The following is a 15387-nucleotide window of genomic DNA, read 5'->3' as shown; positions in this document are numbered from 1 at the left end:
AATTAAAGGCCAGGATGAGGGTGGGGGGGGGGAGGGGAGAAGCCCAGAGCTGAAAAAAAATCTGGGCTTGAAAATAAATACAATAGCACTGGAAGTGGCAAAGCATCATTCCATTGTAATTTCTACGTAGAACACTTGTTACTTTCAGATCATTTCTTTTTTGCTTATTTGTTCACTGTCTGTTCTTCTACCCTTATCCTTTCACACAGAAGAGGAGCCCTACCTCACCTGCTGATTCCTCAGCACCTGACACACGGGACTGTTAATCTTTCCATGTGTCTTCCCTCACCACCCCCTCCAAAAACCTCCCTTCCACTACACACCCCCCTTACCATGCAACAGACAAAATTCTACTTCTTCAGAGTTGGCGCAAATGCCTCCTTCTCTGTGAAACCTCCCCCATCTCTTTACTCTACCCCTACCTTCAGAATTAATTTCTTCTTTCATTGCTACTGGTCCTTCCTTGAAGCATCAATTTAATTCTACATAGTGTTAGTTTGTTGTTCCCTTGTTTCTCTTCCCTATTCCTCATTAAGTTTTAAATCAAATGAAGACAATGTGTTTTTGTCTCTGTAAGCCACTCAACACTTTGGGCAGGCTTTTATAACACAAAATGCAGCTCAAAAATATTTTGAATAAATGAATTAGGGAGAAGGTCATGAACCCTAATTCTTCCTCCCTTCCCCCAGTGATCAGAGAAATCTTTTAAAACTTCAAAATCTGTTCACCCCATAACCCTACTTAACTGTTAAAGGCCGCTCTTCATCCTTGGAATAGAATTCTAACTCCTATCTACACTGGTTACCTCAGGCCCCTTATGAACTTTCTCCTATCCATCTTTCCAAATCTGATCTAATAAAACGTGACTGCTCAACGTGACTGCACAGAGGGCTGTACTGATTCATGCCACTAGGCTTCTATTTCAACTCTTCACTCTGCCTGGAATGCCCTTTCCATTTTCTTTGCCTGGTTTGGCTCAGGAATGACCTTCTCAAGCAAGCTTTCCTTCTTTGAATATAGATCCTATTAAGAATTAAAAAAAAAAAAACCCCAAAAAACCCTAAATGCAGAGAATTTTCTGGTGCTCCCCTCCATTTACGTGATTAAAAACGAAAACAATACTAAACAGTAAAATGCAATTCTTAAATGACATACAACTTACATGGATGCTAGATTTAAAATACTGTCTATTGTGGGGAGGGTATAGTTCAGTGACAGCGCATGCTTAACATGCATGAGGTCCTGGGTTGATTCCCAATACCTCCATTTAAAAAATAATTAAATAAATAAACCTAATTACCCCCCAAATAAAATAAATAAATAAAAAAAAAAAACCCAGAAGAATAATAGACTGGAAGTAAAAAGAGCATAAAAAATAAAATAAAATACTACCTATTTATGATTTTTCTCTCATTCAACTTCTCTGCATGTACCCATTTTGTAGACGCCCTATACTGAGTCTGATTAACTCCACTGCTGGATTCTTAGATTGGGTCAAATATTCCCCTCCTGTGCTTTCTGGGCATTACTCTGCGTTAACTTGAACAGACTGCAAGTTTGCCTTTCCCACTGGGGTGTGAGCACCAGAGGTGGCGCGAACACTGTCTTTGTCCAGGGAGCGCCGGACGCCTCCCCCCCCCCCGCCCCGCCCACGGTCGGCTCTAGACTCGAAGAGCTCCTCCCCAGCTGATCATGCATTTCTTCTCTAAGGAGATTTTCCCTCCCCGCCGAACAAGAGCTACTGGCTCACATCAAGCGGTGGCGCTGGGAAAACACTGAAATATCAACCGGTCCTGAAGCTAGGACAAGATTCTCTAATTCCCAGGCCCAATAGCGCGACCCGCTAAGGAAACGCCCACAAAAAATTCGGCAGAGAGGGCGGGGCCGGGGGAAAGACCGACACCGGAAGCCACGTGGGTGGCTCTCCTTGAATTCTCCAAGTCGGCAGTCGACTATTCAGCCTTGTAGGCGCCTCTGGCGGGCTCCACTGAGATCCACTCTTTCGGCGCTTGACTCGCCCGTGCTGCTGCCGCCGCCGAAGGAGGGGCAAAACTCAAGATGGCGGACAAAACGCCAGGCGGCTCTCAGAAGGCCAGTTCAAAGGTAATATCTTAGAGGACTTCGTAAGTCAGTGAGTCTGTCACTGTCGTCTGGGGACTACGGACGCTTCAGACCAGCGGGAGGAGATTGGGGTGGGAGTCCGCGTTCTGGTCGCGACGGTAGGCCGGGGCGCAGACGCACCGTGGTGCGCAGGTTGAGAGGCCTGGTGGCTTCCCTTAGTCCTAGCCTAGATTCGGCTCGAGACTGGCGAGTCCGGGGCGGTGGCGTGAATAGTTCGGCCCGCGCTTGGCACTGGAGTGAAATCAGGGACTTCGATTGAGGTCTGAAGCCGTGAAAACGCGCCTCTGTATTTCAGCTTGTTGAGCTCTGAGGCGGCGGACAGAGCTTGGGAGAGGCGGGAATCGCTTCCCGGTGTTTATGTGTCTGCCTCTATTTCCTCAGTTCTTTGGTTTTGGATTTCACACGCTTCCGGCCTCCCTCAATTTCCCTCACGTCCTTCAGGGACTAAATAATCTCTAGGGCCGCAAGTTGTGAGGGGAGGACCAATAGTGGAGGGACCCGGGGTGGGAAGTACAGGGGCGGTGTTGCATCGCCAAGGTTAATGCTACGGTCTACACGTGGTCTTACCTCACTTAAAAGAGGAAGTATAAAATGAGCACTTCTTTGGAGGGCTCATTTTCGAGGACTCGGGGTCTTCTGCAACTCCTGAAAGGACACCTTTCATAGACTTGGAAGCCACCTAAAATTAGTAAATTGCTTTTGAGTTTTCAGGAAAGCGTGTGTGGGTATTGCGAAACTGTTGAGCTGTAGAAGTAGTTTAGCATTAGTTAGGTAGTGGTTATCATCAGGTCCTAGTTGCCATCTTGGACGGGTCATTTAATAGTTTTTTGCTTCAAGTTTCTCATCTCCAACACGATATTAAAAGTAATAGGTTCTGCCTGAAGTAGTTGTTAAGCTTTTTGATGCTGATGCAAGTAGTTGTGTGATACTTAAAGGTTCTAAGGACTGTTACATCTTATAGAGTGTGTATGATTTTAAGTCAGTTAGGAAGTTATGTTTACGGTAATGGGACTACTCCCGTGTGTAGTTTGTTCTGGGAAACATAACCTGTTATATACTTGGCTTTCGCAGTTCCTAATAAATCAGTCTTTATGCCATTTGGTGAACGATGCTTATGATTAGTTCGTAATTGGTAATGGATTTACCAGAAATCCTTTAGTTACGTAGAAACTGTTAGAGGACCAGTCTTGGCTGCTTTACTTCCTGCGTTTACTCCTTGTTTCTTCCCTTCCCCAGTACATTTTCCCTTGGAGAGGAAGGAAATAGTTGAGTACATCACTGCCCATTTTCTCAGTAGACTAGTGACAAAAACAGTCCTCCTTACCATTAGGAAACTATTACTAAAGCTAGCTACATCCATAAAATTCATGCATAAGCTTCACTATATTTGTTTCTTCTCAAAGTAATATTTAAAGTATCTCCTATTTGAAGCTTTGGATACATTGAAAACATCTTAATGTATATGTTCAGGCTTTCTTCTCTAATAGTACTTCACATGATTGTGAGTCTCTGGCTGTTACCTACAAGTAAATTGTTGGATCTTCCAGTGATAAATCTTTTCAGTTTCTTTTTCTTTAAATTATCATCAGTTGTTGCTATTAAGAGATTTCCTACCGATGTATGTAAATATCTCAGGACTCAAATGATAGTAACGTGGTTTTCTCCAGTAATATGGAGGGTGCATGATATATTGGAGAGATTATGGATTTTGATAACAAAGAGATTTGGATTCAAATCCTGACTTGGTAATTATTTGTATTTGCGATATCAAAGCAGATTGTTTAAGCTTTTAAGCTTCAAGTTTCCTCGTTCGTAACATGGACATAGTCCCTTTTCTTAACAGGGTTGATACAAAGATTGAATGAGTGAATATAAAGTATGTAAAAAAATCTTAATTCCTGTCCTCTCCCCTTTTGTTTAGAGGAAATGAAAAGTACTTTTCAAAATATCAGGATAAGTTCTAATCTTGAGATTTAGAATCTAAGTCATCAGTTTTCATAATGACTTTCTATGCTGCTTTTTACTTCTAATGCAAGTCCAGAATTTATTGGAGAGAGTATAAGATCATTTTGGCTAATACTGTAGTATTTGGAATTTCTAGCTTTTGATCTCTGGTTGATTTCCCTTCCTCTGGGGAGTGCACATGAATGACATGTTCTGTGATACAGATGGAATGAACAGATTCTTCAGTTTAATGTTCATTTTTACTCTTTGGTAGTTAAGTTCTCATTTATACTGGTGGGGATGCTTGTTAATCATGTTTCTAGACACTGAGGAAAATGTTAATTTAAAAATGTACGAGGGGTTGTAATGTACCGCGTGGAGACTAGTTAATAACACTGTATTGCATGTTTGAAAGCTGCTAAGAGAGTAGATCTTTAAAGTTCTCATCACAGGAAAAAATTGATGCCTATTAACTAGACTTACTGTGGTGATCATTTTGCAGTGTATACAAATATTGAAGCATCATGTTGTACACCTGAAACTAATACAATGTTGTGTGTTAATTATACCTCAATAAAAAGAAATTAAAAATTAAATGTATAATAGACAGGGTTTTTGCTATTGACAATGGCAAAATTATTTGATGGATCTTGATTATAAAATGAAGAGATTAGATAACCTCTGCAGTTTCTTTTAGTTTTAAAAATTGCATTGTAAGTGTGTATAGTCAAATGATTTAACTTTTATGTGTAGTTTTCCCTATAGGGGAGACCCCCTTGTCCTTTATTTGCTGTGTAATTTTGCTGTACTTTTCATTTTTAAGCCTGGGAAATGTGGGAGAAATTCAGTAAATGTTTTAGGAATTAACTAAAAATTTCCTGTGCATTTATTCCTGTATCACCAGACTGAAATAATGTTTTGGATGAGAGGGATGTTGGTGCTATTTTGTATTTATTATCTTGGGAGGAGAGACAAAGAGCCATAATTGTTTGCTTAGAAAAATGTTAAACATATTTCCTTAGAATTTAATTTCTAAAAATTAATTTATTTTGATTTTAAGAGTTCTTTGCTCATCAAAATGAAGATATGAAGATAAATGTGGCATTATCATTCCTTCTGCATTTCCAGTGTTGATAATACTGCTAATATAATGGAATTGTGTGCCCTGATACTTCACTCTGACAGTGCTGTTTTTTTGCCATATTGTCAAAAATTGGGTTAGAGAGGTACATAAGCAAAGTAGAAAATAACTGCTGGATTCCTTGGACACCTAGTGCTAAATTGGTGTGGGAACTGTTTTAATTGACTGCTGATTAACAAAAGTGTTTCACTTGTATGAAATAAATAAAACGAGGATCCATTCAAGGCTTGTGATTCTTAGATGTATATTACTGCCTGTGTACTTTTTTTTGGTGGTACCTTAATATATGTAAAAATTAAATATGGGAAACTCCAAACAAAACACAGACCTTGAAAATTAGGCTCTTTGTAGTTTGCCAGTTTTAGTTTAAACTGAATCTTCATTATGATATGGTTGTAACCATAAGACAACTACCTTAAAATATAAAGTGGTTAGTTTTCTGGGTGGAAGGCTGTGTTTTTGTGTGGAGAGAGGAATTACAAACTTTTGTTTTCTTGATTGATGTTTTTTAGAAATTTGAGTATTTACAGCACTAGTACTTGTATATGACTTTATATGGTTTTAAAAAATTCCCATCTTGTTGGATTGAATTGATTGTTTCCTAAAAGTCCAGTTTTTTCCTTCAAGTTTTTAATTCCTGATTCTTTGTTTTTCCTGGAAAGTGAGTTGACAAAAGCTACTTCTTTACCTTGCTGGCAAAGGAGAGGAGAGTTCATTTGGTATGCAGGTTGAAGACTCCTGCCTCTCTCTTTTTATAAAGAGCATAATTTTTTAAAATAAAAAAACCTTCCTACAGGGTATTAAACTCAAAAACATTAATATTACAAATAATTTGCCTCATACTATTACTAAATAGCTTTAGCACTTATTTGCAGATTGGTCACATGCTAGATATTTTGCTGAAATAATTTTTTAAAAAGCAAAGTGCATTTGCCAGTAGCATTTGAGGCTCTTTGATACTGTTAGATGTCTCTTCCTTGAGTTTTTTTTCACTAGGCTCTTTCTCAGTTTAGATTAACTACAGATCGTTCAAAATATACTTATAACGTTTCATATATTGGTAGTGTTTTGGATGTAATTTTAAGTTTGTTAACTTTATTAATAGTTACAAATAATATTTTATAAATTAATATAAACTTAATAAATTAACTTAATTTTAGGTTATTTAACTTTATTAAAGTAAATCATGCATGTCTCAGTGATTTTATGAAGTTTTTTTGAGAAGTAGTCTTTGGTTTGTCTTGAAGAGTAGTGTTCAGCCAGGTACTGCCACTTGCTAGTGAGTGGACAGCAGCTTAGTATGTTGATAGTGTGCAGTGTAATTTTGTTGGGTAGGTACTTGTTCCAGCAGGTTAAGTCAACAAGTATATTGAGGCTCCTTCACTTGCCAGATCTTGTGCTTGATTCTGAAGAAGAAAACATTAAATAAGACAGTATTCTGTTTTCGGGAATATGCTATATAGTAGAGGAAGAGAGTCAACACATAACAGTACAAGGCAGAGCTATCAGAAGCATCTTAAAGTTTAGAGAAGGAAGTGACAGTTGAATGGAGGGTGATGGTGGGAGGGCTTCAGGAATAGAGGAGTTTGGTTAAGTCTCTAGAACAATGAGCAGAGTTTTGAAGGGTAGATATAGGGGTATGAAAAGAGATGGATGGGTAAGGTGAAGAAAATGAATCACTGGGAAGTGGATTGATAAATGGTCTGGTTTAGCCAGTGTATAGGGCACTTGCATAGGGAATAAAAGTTGCTGAGTTGGAGACGTAAGTTTGAGCTAAATTGTGTTTTCGAAAGCTGTGGAAAATTAGAGGCAGAGAAGTCGTTTAGGAAAGCTATTCTGGGGACATAGTTTTGGAAGGATTTGAGAGTGAGGAGGACTAGTCTGAAAATTTTTGCAGTGCTGCTGACAAATATTGAGGGTTCCTTCAGAAATCTCACCTCAGATACTCTACCGTCTCCCCACTCCTATTAAGCATTTCTACCATATCTCCACTCCCATTAAGATTTGCTTGCCCTCTGTGCTTTTGTGGTATAGCCACATTGTTCTCTCTTTTTATTAGCTCCCAAGGGCAAGAGCAATGTCTTGCTTTATATCTCTCATGCATGATGAAGTACCAGAAAGTGGTTGCCTAGTAAATGGTTGAAAAAAGGGAAGATCTGAACCACGATAGTGAATTTAGAAAGAAGAAGGGTCCCTGTAGAAAAGCTGCTATATTAGAGGTGGGATGAACAGAATTTGACGCAGTTGATTATGGGGATAAGGAAAGGACACCATGTTGACCCTGTTAGAATGCTGCTGGCTAACCCTCATTGAGCAGTTGTTAGGTAACGAACACGGTTCTTAGTGCTTCACCTGTGTTTGTCCTGCACAACAATCCTGTGAGGCAGGTATGATTCAGCTTTACAGATGAAGGAACTTACAAAGCCAGTAAATGCTAAAAACAGGAAATCTGATTCCAGAATCTGTGTTCTTAACATTTTACTACTTACAGATTATGAGTGATTGAGAGTTACCATTCAGTGTCAGGAATAAGAAGGTCAACAGGAGAAACCAGTTTGGGAGGAATTTTGGGTATATTAGATTTGAGGAGCTTGAAGACATTCAGGTGAAGATGCCCAGGAAGTTGTTTAAGAACATATTGGAACCCAGGAGAGTCATCAAGGTAAGGAATTAGGAGTCATCTCAGTATGATAAAGGTGTTGATATGTTTCCTGTGGGAGTGACTGTTAAACTTTTGGAGATGTAAATTGATGCTTCAAAGGATGTGAAGAGGGAGATGTGGGAATGGAGATCTGACTAGGCAGAATGGAGGTGTTGGAGAAATGTTGCTGCGGGTAGTTTGCTAATTTGAAAACGTAGGTGTAGGGGTTTTTCAAATGAAGTAAAGTAGGAGCAGCCAGAAAAAAAGTTTTATGGTATAATTTAGTTGACTTCACCTTTATCTGCTCAGCAGCCATCAGAATGATATTTTTAATTTAAAAAATTCTCTTGCTGTCCTTCCCTACATTTGTACTGTATCTGCTTTCTCCTGAGATAAATTTCTCTTGTGTCTGCTTCTTTATTGCCTCAAACCTCCCTTGTTTTACCCTTTTCATTTTTTGCTTTGGGTCTTTTCATTTGGATGAGGATTTGTGCTGTGGAATTCAGAAGATCTTTAAACATCGTTACTTTGCAGTTCCTCAGTGAAAACGTAAAACCCAAACCCAAGGCAAATAATACAGCACAGTTGCAGTTTAAGTAGAGGGAGAGGTTCAGCTACTGAAGTAGCATTACATTTACTGTTTACCTGGACCCATTTGCTTTAGAAGTTGATTATTCCTTTGAAATCTTTATTAACTACTATTTGCATCTCTCTAGCCGTTCTCAAGCCTAAAAAAAGTTTCATTCTGAATGCTATGTAGCTCTAGCTGCGTATCAGTGGAAAATGTCTGGTTTGCAGTAAATATGAACAGTGTCATCTTAGGTTAATTGGAGTCAGCTGATGCATCTTCCTCAGCCATGCTGTTATTTTTAAATCCTAGAAATGATTTGGATGAGGTGGCATAGATTAAAGAAAGAAAGGCTTGCACTTTCTTAGCTGCTTTGGGTGAACTTTGGAATTATTTTTGGCAATCCCTCTTGTCCCCTTGCAAAGACTTCACTTTGAGATTTTTGAGCTTTTGAATGAAAATGTATTAAATATATAAATAGCTTTACGTATAGTTGACTTTGTCTTAATAATGAGTTTTCGCCTCTAGGAATGTGGTGAATCTTTCCGAAAGGTGACTTGAATAACAACTCTTTCATGAAGTTTGTATTTTCTTCGTGTAGGTTTCATATATTTTTTAGTTGGTTTCTAGGTGTTTTATGGTTTTTTTTTTTTTTTTTTTACTATTATGATTAGGGTGTTGTTCTTGTTACCTTGCAGGTTTATTGGAAGGCAGTTGAATTTTTTTGTCAATTCATTCAGTTTCTTGACTGAACATTTTTTCTTTTCTAGAGAAGTTATTTATTCCCTTGGATTTTCTTATTTCTAAGTGTCTGCAAATGGGCGTATTTCAAACTGTGAGTCAAAGTGTGTTTTACAGGGTTAAATTTAAATATCAAAACATTTCTTCCATGCCATCTTGCCTTTTAAGAAAGGTTAGCAGGGAGAAGAAAGTTAATGAGGAGGGACACAATAAAAGTTGGGGGAACAGAAAAAAGATGAGTAGAGAGAATGGAGATGGGAGATACCTTGGTGTTTGGTTGTCTTGGGCTGATTTGCCCAGGGCCCAGTAAAATGGAATTCAGAGGAATAAATTGATTCAGTATGAAAATCTGACCAGCTGTTCTTAGCCTTAAGTTTCAACAAGATAGGTAAAGCAGTACTGTGTGGACCCATATGAATCTTATTTACTCTTTTCTACATCATACAAATCTTCAGTTTTCTCTTAAAAATTAGTATATCATCTTGTGCACTTTATTTCAGATCTAGGACTGAGCTAGGGTCAGGTGAGATATTTGTGATCTCAAGATTCTTGATTTCACTTTTAAATACTTAAATGTATGTAGAATAAGTGAAATATCAATACCCAATACCTTAAAAAATAAAAACAACTCAGTGATAGAATTAAATTCTGGGCCTCCAACTAAAAATTTCAGAAAGATACCAGATATTAGTTAATAGCCCTGTAGCTTGTCTTCTTCATCCTTAGATGCATAGTGGAAAATCAAATGAATTATTATATGCCATATGTAATCTGAAATGTAGACCAATTAAGAAAAAATAAGATGAAGTTTAACGTTTGACTTAATGGGAAAGTGCCATTATGTGAAGACTGAACTCTTTTTTATGCAGCAGTTGGTAATAGTGGCAAGCTGACGTTAGAAGTGTTTCCCTAAAACAAGTTGCAAATGGTGGCCTTTCTAAGATTTCATAGTGAGAGTTTCTTTTCCTTGAAACTCTTTCCCCAATAGAATTTGTACCTTTTACTAGACATCAAGGGATTAGGTATGGGTTTTCTTGCTGTTGGAATCTGACTCTTAAGAGGTTTCTTTGTTGTGTAGCAAGAAGTTTTGACCATCAGTGTTATGGGAGTAAACAGTGTATCTTATGACTTGGAAAGAGCTATGGAACAAAAATTCTGTTGTAAAAATAGTTAGGTTTTCACTCTATAGTGTAAAAGGTAACTATGCCTCAGATATATCCCAGCTGAGAAGAAATTGCTACAGTGTGGAAAGATTAAGTCTGTGTAACGAGAAACACTTGTTTGTTAGTGTAATTCATTTTCTGATTATTTAAATGTTGACTTTTATTTTTAATACTTGCAGACCAGATCATCAGATGTTCATTCGTCTGGATCTTCAGATGCACATGTGAGTATAAAAAACAATCTTTGTCTTTTTTCTTTAAAATTTAATTTCTCTTTGTATATATCCCTGCTTGATATATCCCTTTTGATTTTACTTGATAAATAAATGTGATTGAATTGGTTGTGCCTGTTTTCTTTCACCTTTTTCTGTTAGATGTTCTGTGTCCTTTTTTGTGTTCTATTATTTACATAAGTTGGCCCCCTCAAACCATGTTAGAAACCAAATATGTATATTTCCTTTTTTATTGTACTTAAAAAGTTTTGTACATGCACACTAAGTGTGTACTTACACATTTTTTAAAATAAGGGTTTACATTATGCACAGTCACTGCACAATACACCTGTTGGAAATCCCTGCAGGTCAATAGATATAACTGTAATCTAGTCTTTCTGTGGGATCTTAATGTTCCATGGGGGAAGTACAGTTATTTATTAAGCTATTTCTTTGTTTATGGGCATAGACATTTTGTTTAAAGCTTTTTGACATTTTGAATAATATTGCAATAAACATTCCTTAACATGTGTTACTACAGCAGCACTCACAGTGTGGTCTTCAGACCTCTGGGGTCACTGAGAACCTTTCAGAGGATCTGAGTTCAGAAGTATTTTGTAACATTACTAAGACATTGTTTGCCTCCATTATGTTGGCATTTACACTAAAGGTGCAGAAGTAATTGGTGGGTAAACTGTTGACACCTTAGCACAAATCAAGGCAGTGTCACAAAATGTGCTAGTAGCCGTTTTATTCTCCCCCACCAGGCATGGTAAAAATACGCTAGTTTCATTTAAGAATGTTTTTGATGAAGCAGTAAAAATTACTAATATTAAAACTTGTCCTTGTGTATGGATCTTTTTAATGTTCTGAGTGATGAAATGGGAAGTACATATAACACACTTCTGCTTGCCAGACTGTGATATTTGTCCTGAGGAAAATTATTTATGGGATTATTTAAATGAAATAAAACTGGCTCCTTTTTTCATGGAATACCATTTTTACTTGAAGGTACAATGGACAGAAAACTATGGTTAATAGCCTTGGGTGTTTGGCAGATATTTTCTTGAAAACTGAGGAAATGAACCTGTTACTTCAAGGAAAACAGCTATTTGTTACCAATATCAAATCTGAGCTTTCAAATGCAAGCTAAAATTATTGAAAACTTCTTGTGCTTAAGCACTTTTCTGATGAAATCAGTGGTGGTATGAAAGAGATGGGATTAAGGGATCATTGGTGATATATTTTTATACAGTGTAATGAAGTTTGTCAGTATTTGAACATTTGAGTTGTTTCTAATTTCAGTGCTACATATATAAATTTTAAAAACTTGTTTTTACTTTTCCTGAAGATGGATGCGTCTGGACCCTCGGATAGTGATATGCCAAGTCGGACGCGACCTAAGAGCCCAAGAAAACATAATTATAGGAATGAGAGTGCCCGTGAAAGCCTTTGTGATTCTCCTCATCAGAATCTCTCAAAAGTAAGATGAATAAAGAAAGAAAGGATAGTTAATGATTTTGATCTGTCCTGGATTGAATTTGGTAGTTGAATATTTTGGTTTCGTACTTACTGTTTCATCTTGTACTATTTGAAAATAGCATTCATTGTTCTTTTTGGGTAAACAAGAAACTCAAACTCATCTAAGGAAATGTTTTTTAGCTCATATGTAAGATAGATTTCATTTAAAGTTTTAAAATTTGATTAAAAAAAAAACCAAGGAGTATTTTGATGTTAAATGGCAAATAAATTTATAATTTTTCCCTTATACCAATCATTTACTGAACCATGTTCTAAATGCTGGTCACTGGAAATACACAGATGATTAAAACACACTTCAAAGATGTAGTCCCACCCTGGGAAGCAAACGAGCGGGTGCTGTTCATTCTGGTCAATGCAGTGCCCAGGGTTACAGACAAGGAGCATCTTTACTGCTTGTGTCTGCAAAGTAGTCTTGTGATTTTTTTTTTTTGGTCCCCCCCCCCCCCCAATTTCAAATGTTTTCTTGTCATGATTAAATTTGGAAGATAAAATAAAGAAGACAGTCATTACCAGCCAGTATTAAAATTGATAACTTTTCTTTGAAAACCGATAAATTTATTTTTCTTGTTTAATATTTGTAAGCATAAATATATTTTTACTTTGCTGAGGTCCATTTTACAGGAATGCATTTTAAAGTATTCTTCAGTTCTGATTTTTTTTAATTTTAGGAAAAATTCTGTAAACAGACTTTTTAATGGATGATTAATATTTTTTGAGTAAATATTCCATAATTTCCTTAACCATTTCTCTCTTAGGTGTCTAAGTTTAGCTCTTAGGATATATATAAAATTGAGCTGTTTTGTAAAATTATATTTTTCATTGAATTTATATGTAACTTTACCATTTGTTTAAACTTTAGAAGTTGAAACAAAAGGTACTGAATGATGGCAAAACATTTTCCTTTCTATTTTGGGAAAATTTTTACTTTGTCTCTGTTTCTAAATCCCAATTTTGACTTTTGAATTATGAACTGCTTTATTTTTTCAAAGGGATTTTAATGTAACTTTAAAATAGTTTGCAGCAATATTTATTTTCCATTCCGTATCTCACAAGGGCAAGCCTGTTTTAATAACCAGGGGATTAATAGTCTAATTTTGTAATTGGTTAACTTCTCATTTTGACAAATGAGGGAGAAACCTTTAGATTTCAATTGCTGATTAGTATTTTAGGTTGTATTCAATAAACATTACTTTCTTAAAAGTTTATGAATCAAAATTAACATTCAAGTTAATAACTGATTAAGCAATTAAAGGTTTGAAATTTATTTAAGCCATATTTCAGAAGGAAATTGCTTTTAAGTTACATTAATGAAGACTTTATTAAAATACTATTTTCTCATATTCAAATTAAGTGATGACTGTTTACTTGCCTGAAACCTAAAACACTGATATTTCCCCAGCAATGAAAATGAAATCATTATGTTCATAAACATGAGTTTTATTGATGAAGAATAAGGTAATTTACTGAATTATAAAAGGAAGTGATGCAATTTGTAGTGCCTGAAATGGGGGTTCTAGATGGTAGTGATATCTGCTATTGAACCATGGAAACAAACGTCTCCTTCTCCCTATTTGAATGTCTGTTTTCTGTAACTGCTTCTTTTGCCCCAAAACGTCTGTACTTTCCCTCCTCAAGTGCTTTTATTCTTGCTGCCAGCAAGTAGCTTGAATGAGTTCAAAGCCTTGGTGTCTTTCTTTGTGTTTTATTTTTACTTAAAAAAAAAAGCCTTTTGTATGTTATTAACCCTGAGGTTATTAACAGTTAAGTTGATTGTGTTATAGATAGCATTAAGAATTTGTATATGAAGGTATGCTTTTTATTTCTTTTCACAGCCTCTTCTGGAGAACAAACTTAAAGCATTCAGTATTGGAAAAATGAGTACAGCTAAGCGAACTTTAAGTAAGAAGGAGCAAGAAGAATTAAAGAAGAAGGTAATGCTTTTTAAGTCTTTTTAGTTATGTTTGTCAATAAATGTGTCTAAGGGGGCATTAAGTGTGTGGACGATGGCGAAATGTTTTTACAAGATTCTTAACCTCCAAAGTATTCTCAGCTCCCACCCCAAAGTTGTCTACAATGCAAAGTATATTCAGAGGAGTCCAGCTTTATTCCTGTCCCGTCCACCATTTCATCTCTTCTCTGTAGCAGTTTTGAACATTTTCTGGTATATTCTTTTTGGATAAGCGAGTGTGTATAAGTATATGTTGTGCCTATTCTTTTTTAGATGAACAATAAATGGCATGCTATATACAGTATACTTTTCTCTCTTGCTTTTTTCGTTTAACTTTATATCTCAGATAACTGCAAGTGTATCTGCTTATTCTTTTACTATTCCTTGTTTTTTTTTTTTTAAGCAGTATAGATATTCAGTAGTTTTTTCACTAAAATCCTATGAGGGCATTTGTGTTTTTTCTTTTGCCTTTTCCAATAGTGCAGTTATGGATAATATTATGCATATGGGTTTATTCCATGTGTATCTTTTGGATCTATTCCTATAGGTGAGATTACTGGGTTGAATGGTACATGCATAAACATAGTTCTGCTAGATAGTGTTAAATTGGTCTTTATGGGAAGGTCCATTTTGCATCCCTGTAAGCAGTGTATAAGGGGTTGTTTCCCCATAGCCTTGCCAACAGAGTGTTTTTTGAAAAGGCTTTACCAATATGCTTGGTGAAAACTGGTACCTCATTGTAGTTTTAAATTTTCATTTCTCTTGTAAGTAAGGTTGAACAGCTCTTCTTGTGTTTCTCTGAACTGTCTGCTCATAGCTAAACCAATATTTCCCTAAGTTAGTAGATTATCTCTGTTTTTGAAACTCCTGTTGTCTGTGACACAGGGTATAGTGTTTTTTCTCAGTTAGATAGATTGCCTTTTTATTTTGCTTCTGTTCTGTTTTTTTTCCCCCCACGCAGAAACTAGTTTTTGTTGTACAGTCAGATTTATTATCAGTCTTACGATTTCTGGTTTGTCAGTTTAGGTTTTTCCATTCCAAACTTATAAAGGAATTTCCTCATGTTTTTTCTAATACTTATGTTTTAAAATTAAATCTGATTTATTTGCAGTTTCTCCTGTTATATGATATGAGGAATTGGTTCATTTTTTTTTCCAAATAGCCATCAGGTTATCCCAACATTCATTGAAAAGCCCGTCTATTCTTCACTGATTTGAGATGCCTCTTTTATTGAATACTAAATTTCCACATGCTGTTGGATCTATTTCTACATTTTCTATTCTATTCTGTTGGCCTTTCTTTTCATACATGTTTTGGGGACATTTAGAATAGTTTTAATTGTCAAGGTTTTTCTGAGGTTTTTTCC

At 36.3% G+C, this 15387-nt stretch overlaps 1 protein-coding gene across 4 annotated transcripts in view; it reads left to right on the top strand.

Annotated features, from left to right (window-relative positions):
* Nucleotides 1-1987: 1987 nt before the first annotated feature.
* The window catches only part of U2SURP (U2 snRNP associated SURP domain containing), a 47114-nt gene continuing 33714 nt past the window's right edge, over nucleotides 1988-15387 (top strand). For all 4 annotated transcript variants that reach the window (XM_014564204.2, XM_014564203.2, XM_032487035.1 and 1 more), the window contains exons 1-4: nucleotides 1988-2103; nucleotides 10499-10543; nucleotides 11883-12014; nucleotides 13906-14004. In XM_014564204.2, the coding sequence (XP_014419690.1) occupies nucleotides 2059-2103; nucleotides 10499-10543; nucleotides 11883-12014; nucleotides 13906-14004 (321 nt within the window). In that variant the 5' untranslated portion in view covers nucleotides 1988-2058. The remainder of the gene's footprint in view (nucleotides 2104-10498; nucleotides 10544-11882; nucleotides 12015-13905; nucleotides 14005-15387) is intronic.

Source organism: Camelus ferus, chromosome 1 (genome assembly GCF_009834535.1).
Source record: "Camelus ferus isolate YT-003-E chromosome 1, BCGSAC_Cfer_1.0, whole genome shotgun sequence".
NCBI classification, from domain to species: Eukaryota; Metazoa; Chordata; class Mammalia; order Artiodactyla; family Camelidae; genus Camelus; species Camelus ferus.
The sequence above is the reverse complement of the archived record's forward strand: the minus strand, read 5'-3'. Positions and strand labels throughout refer to the sequence as shown.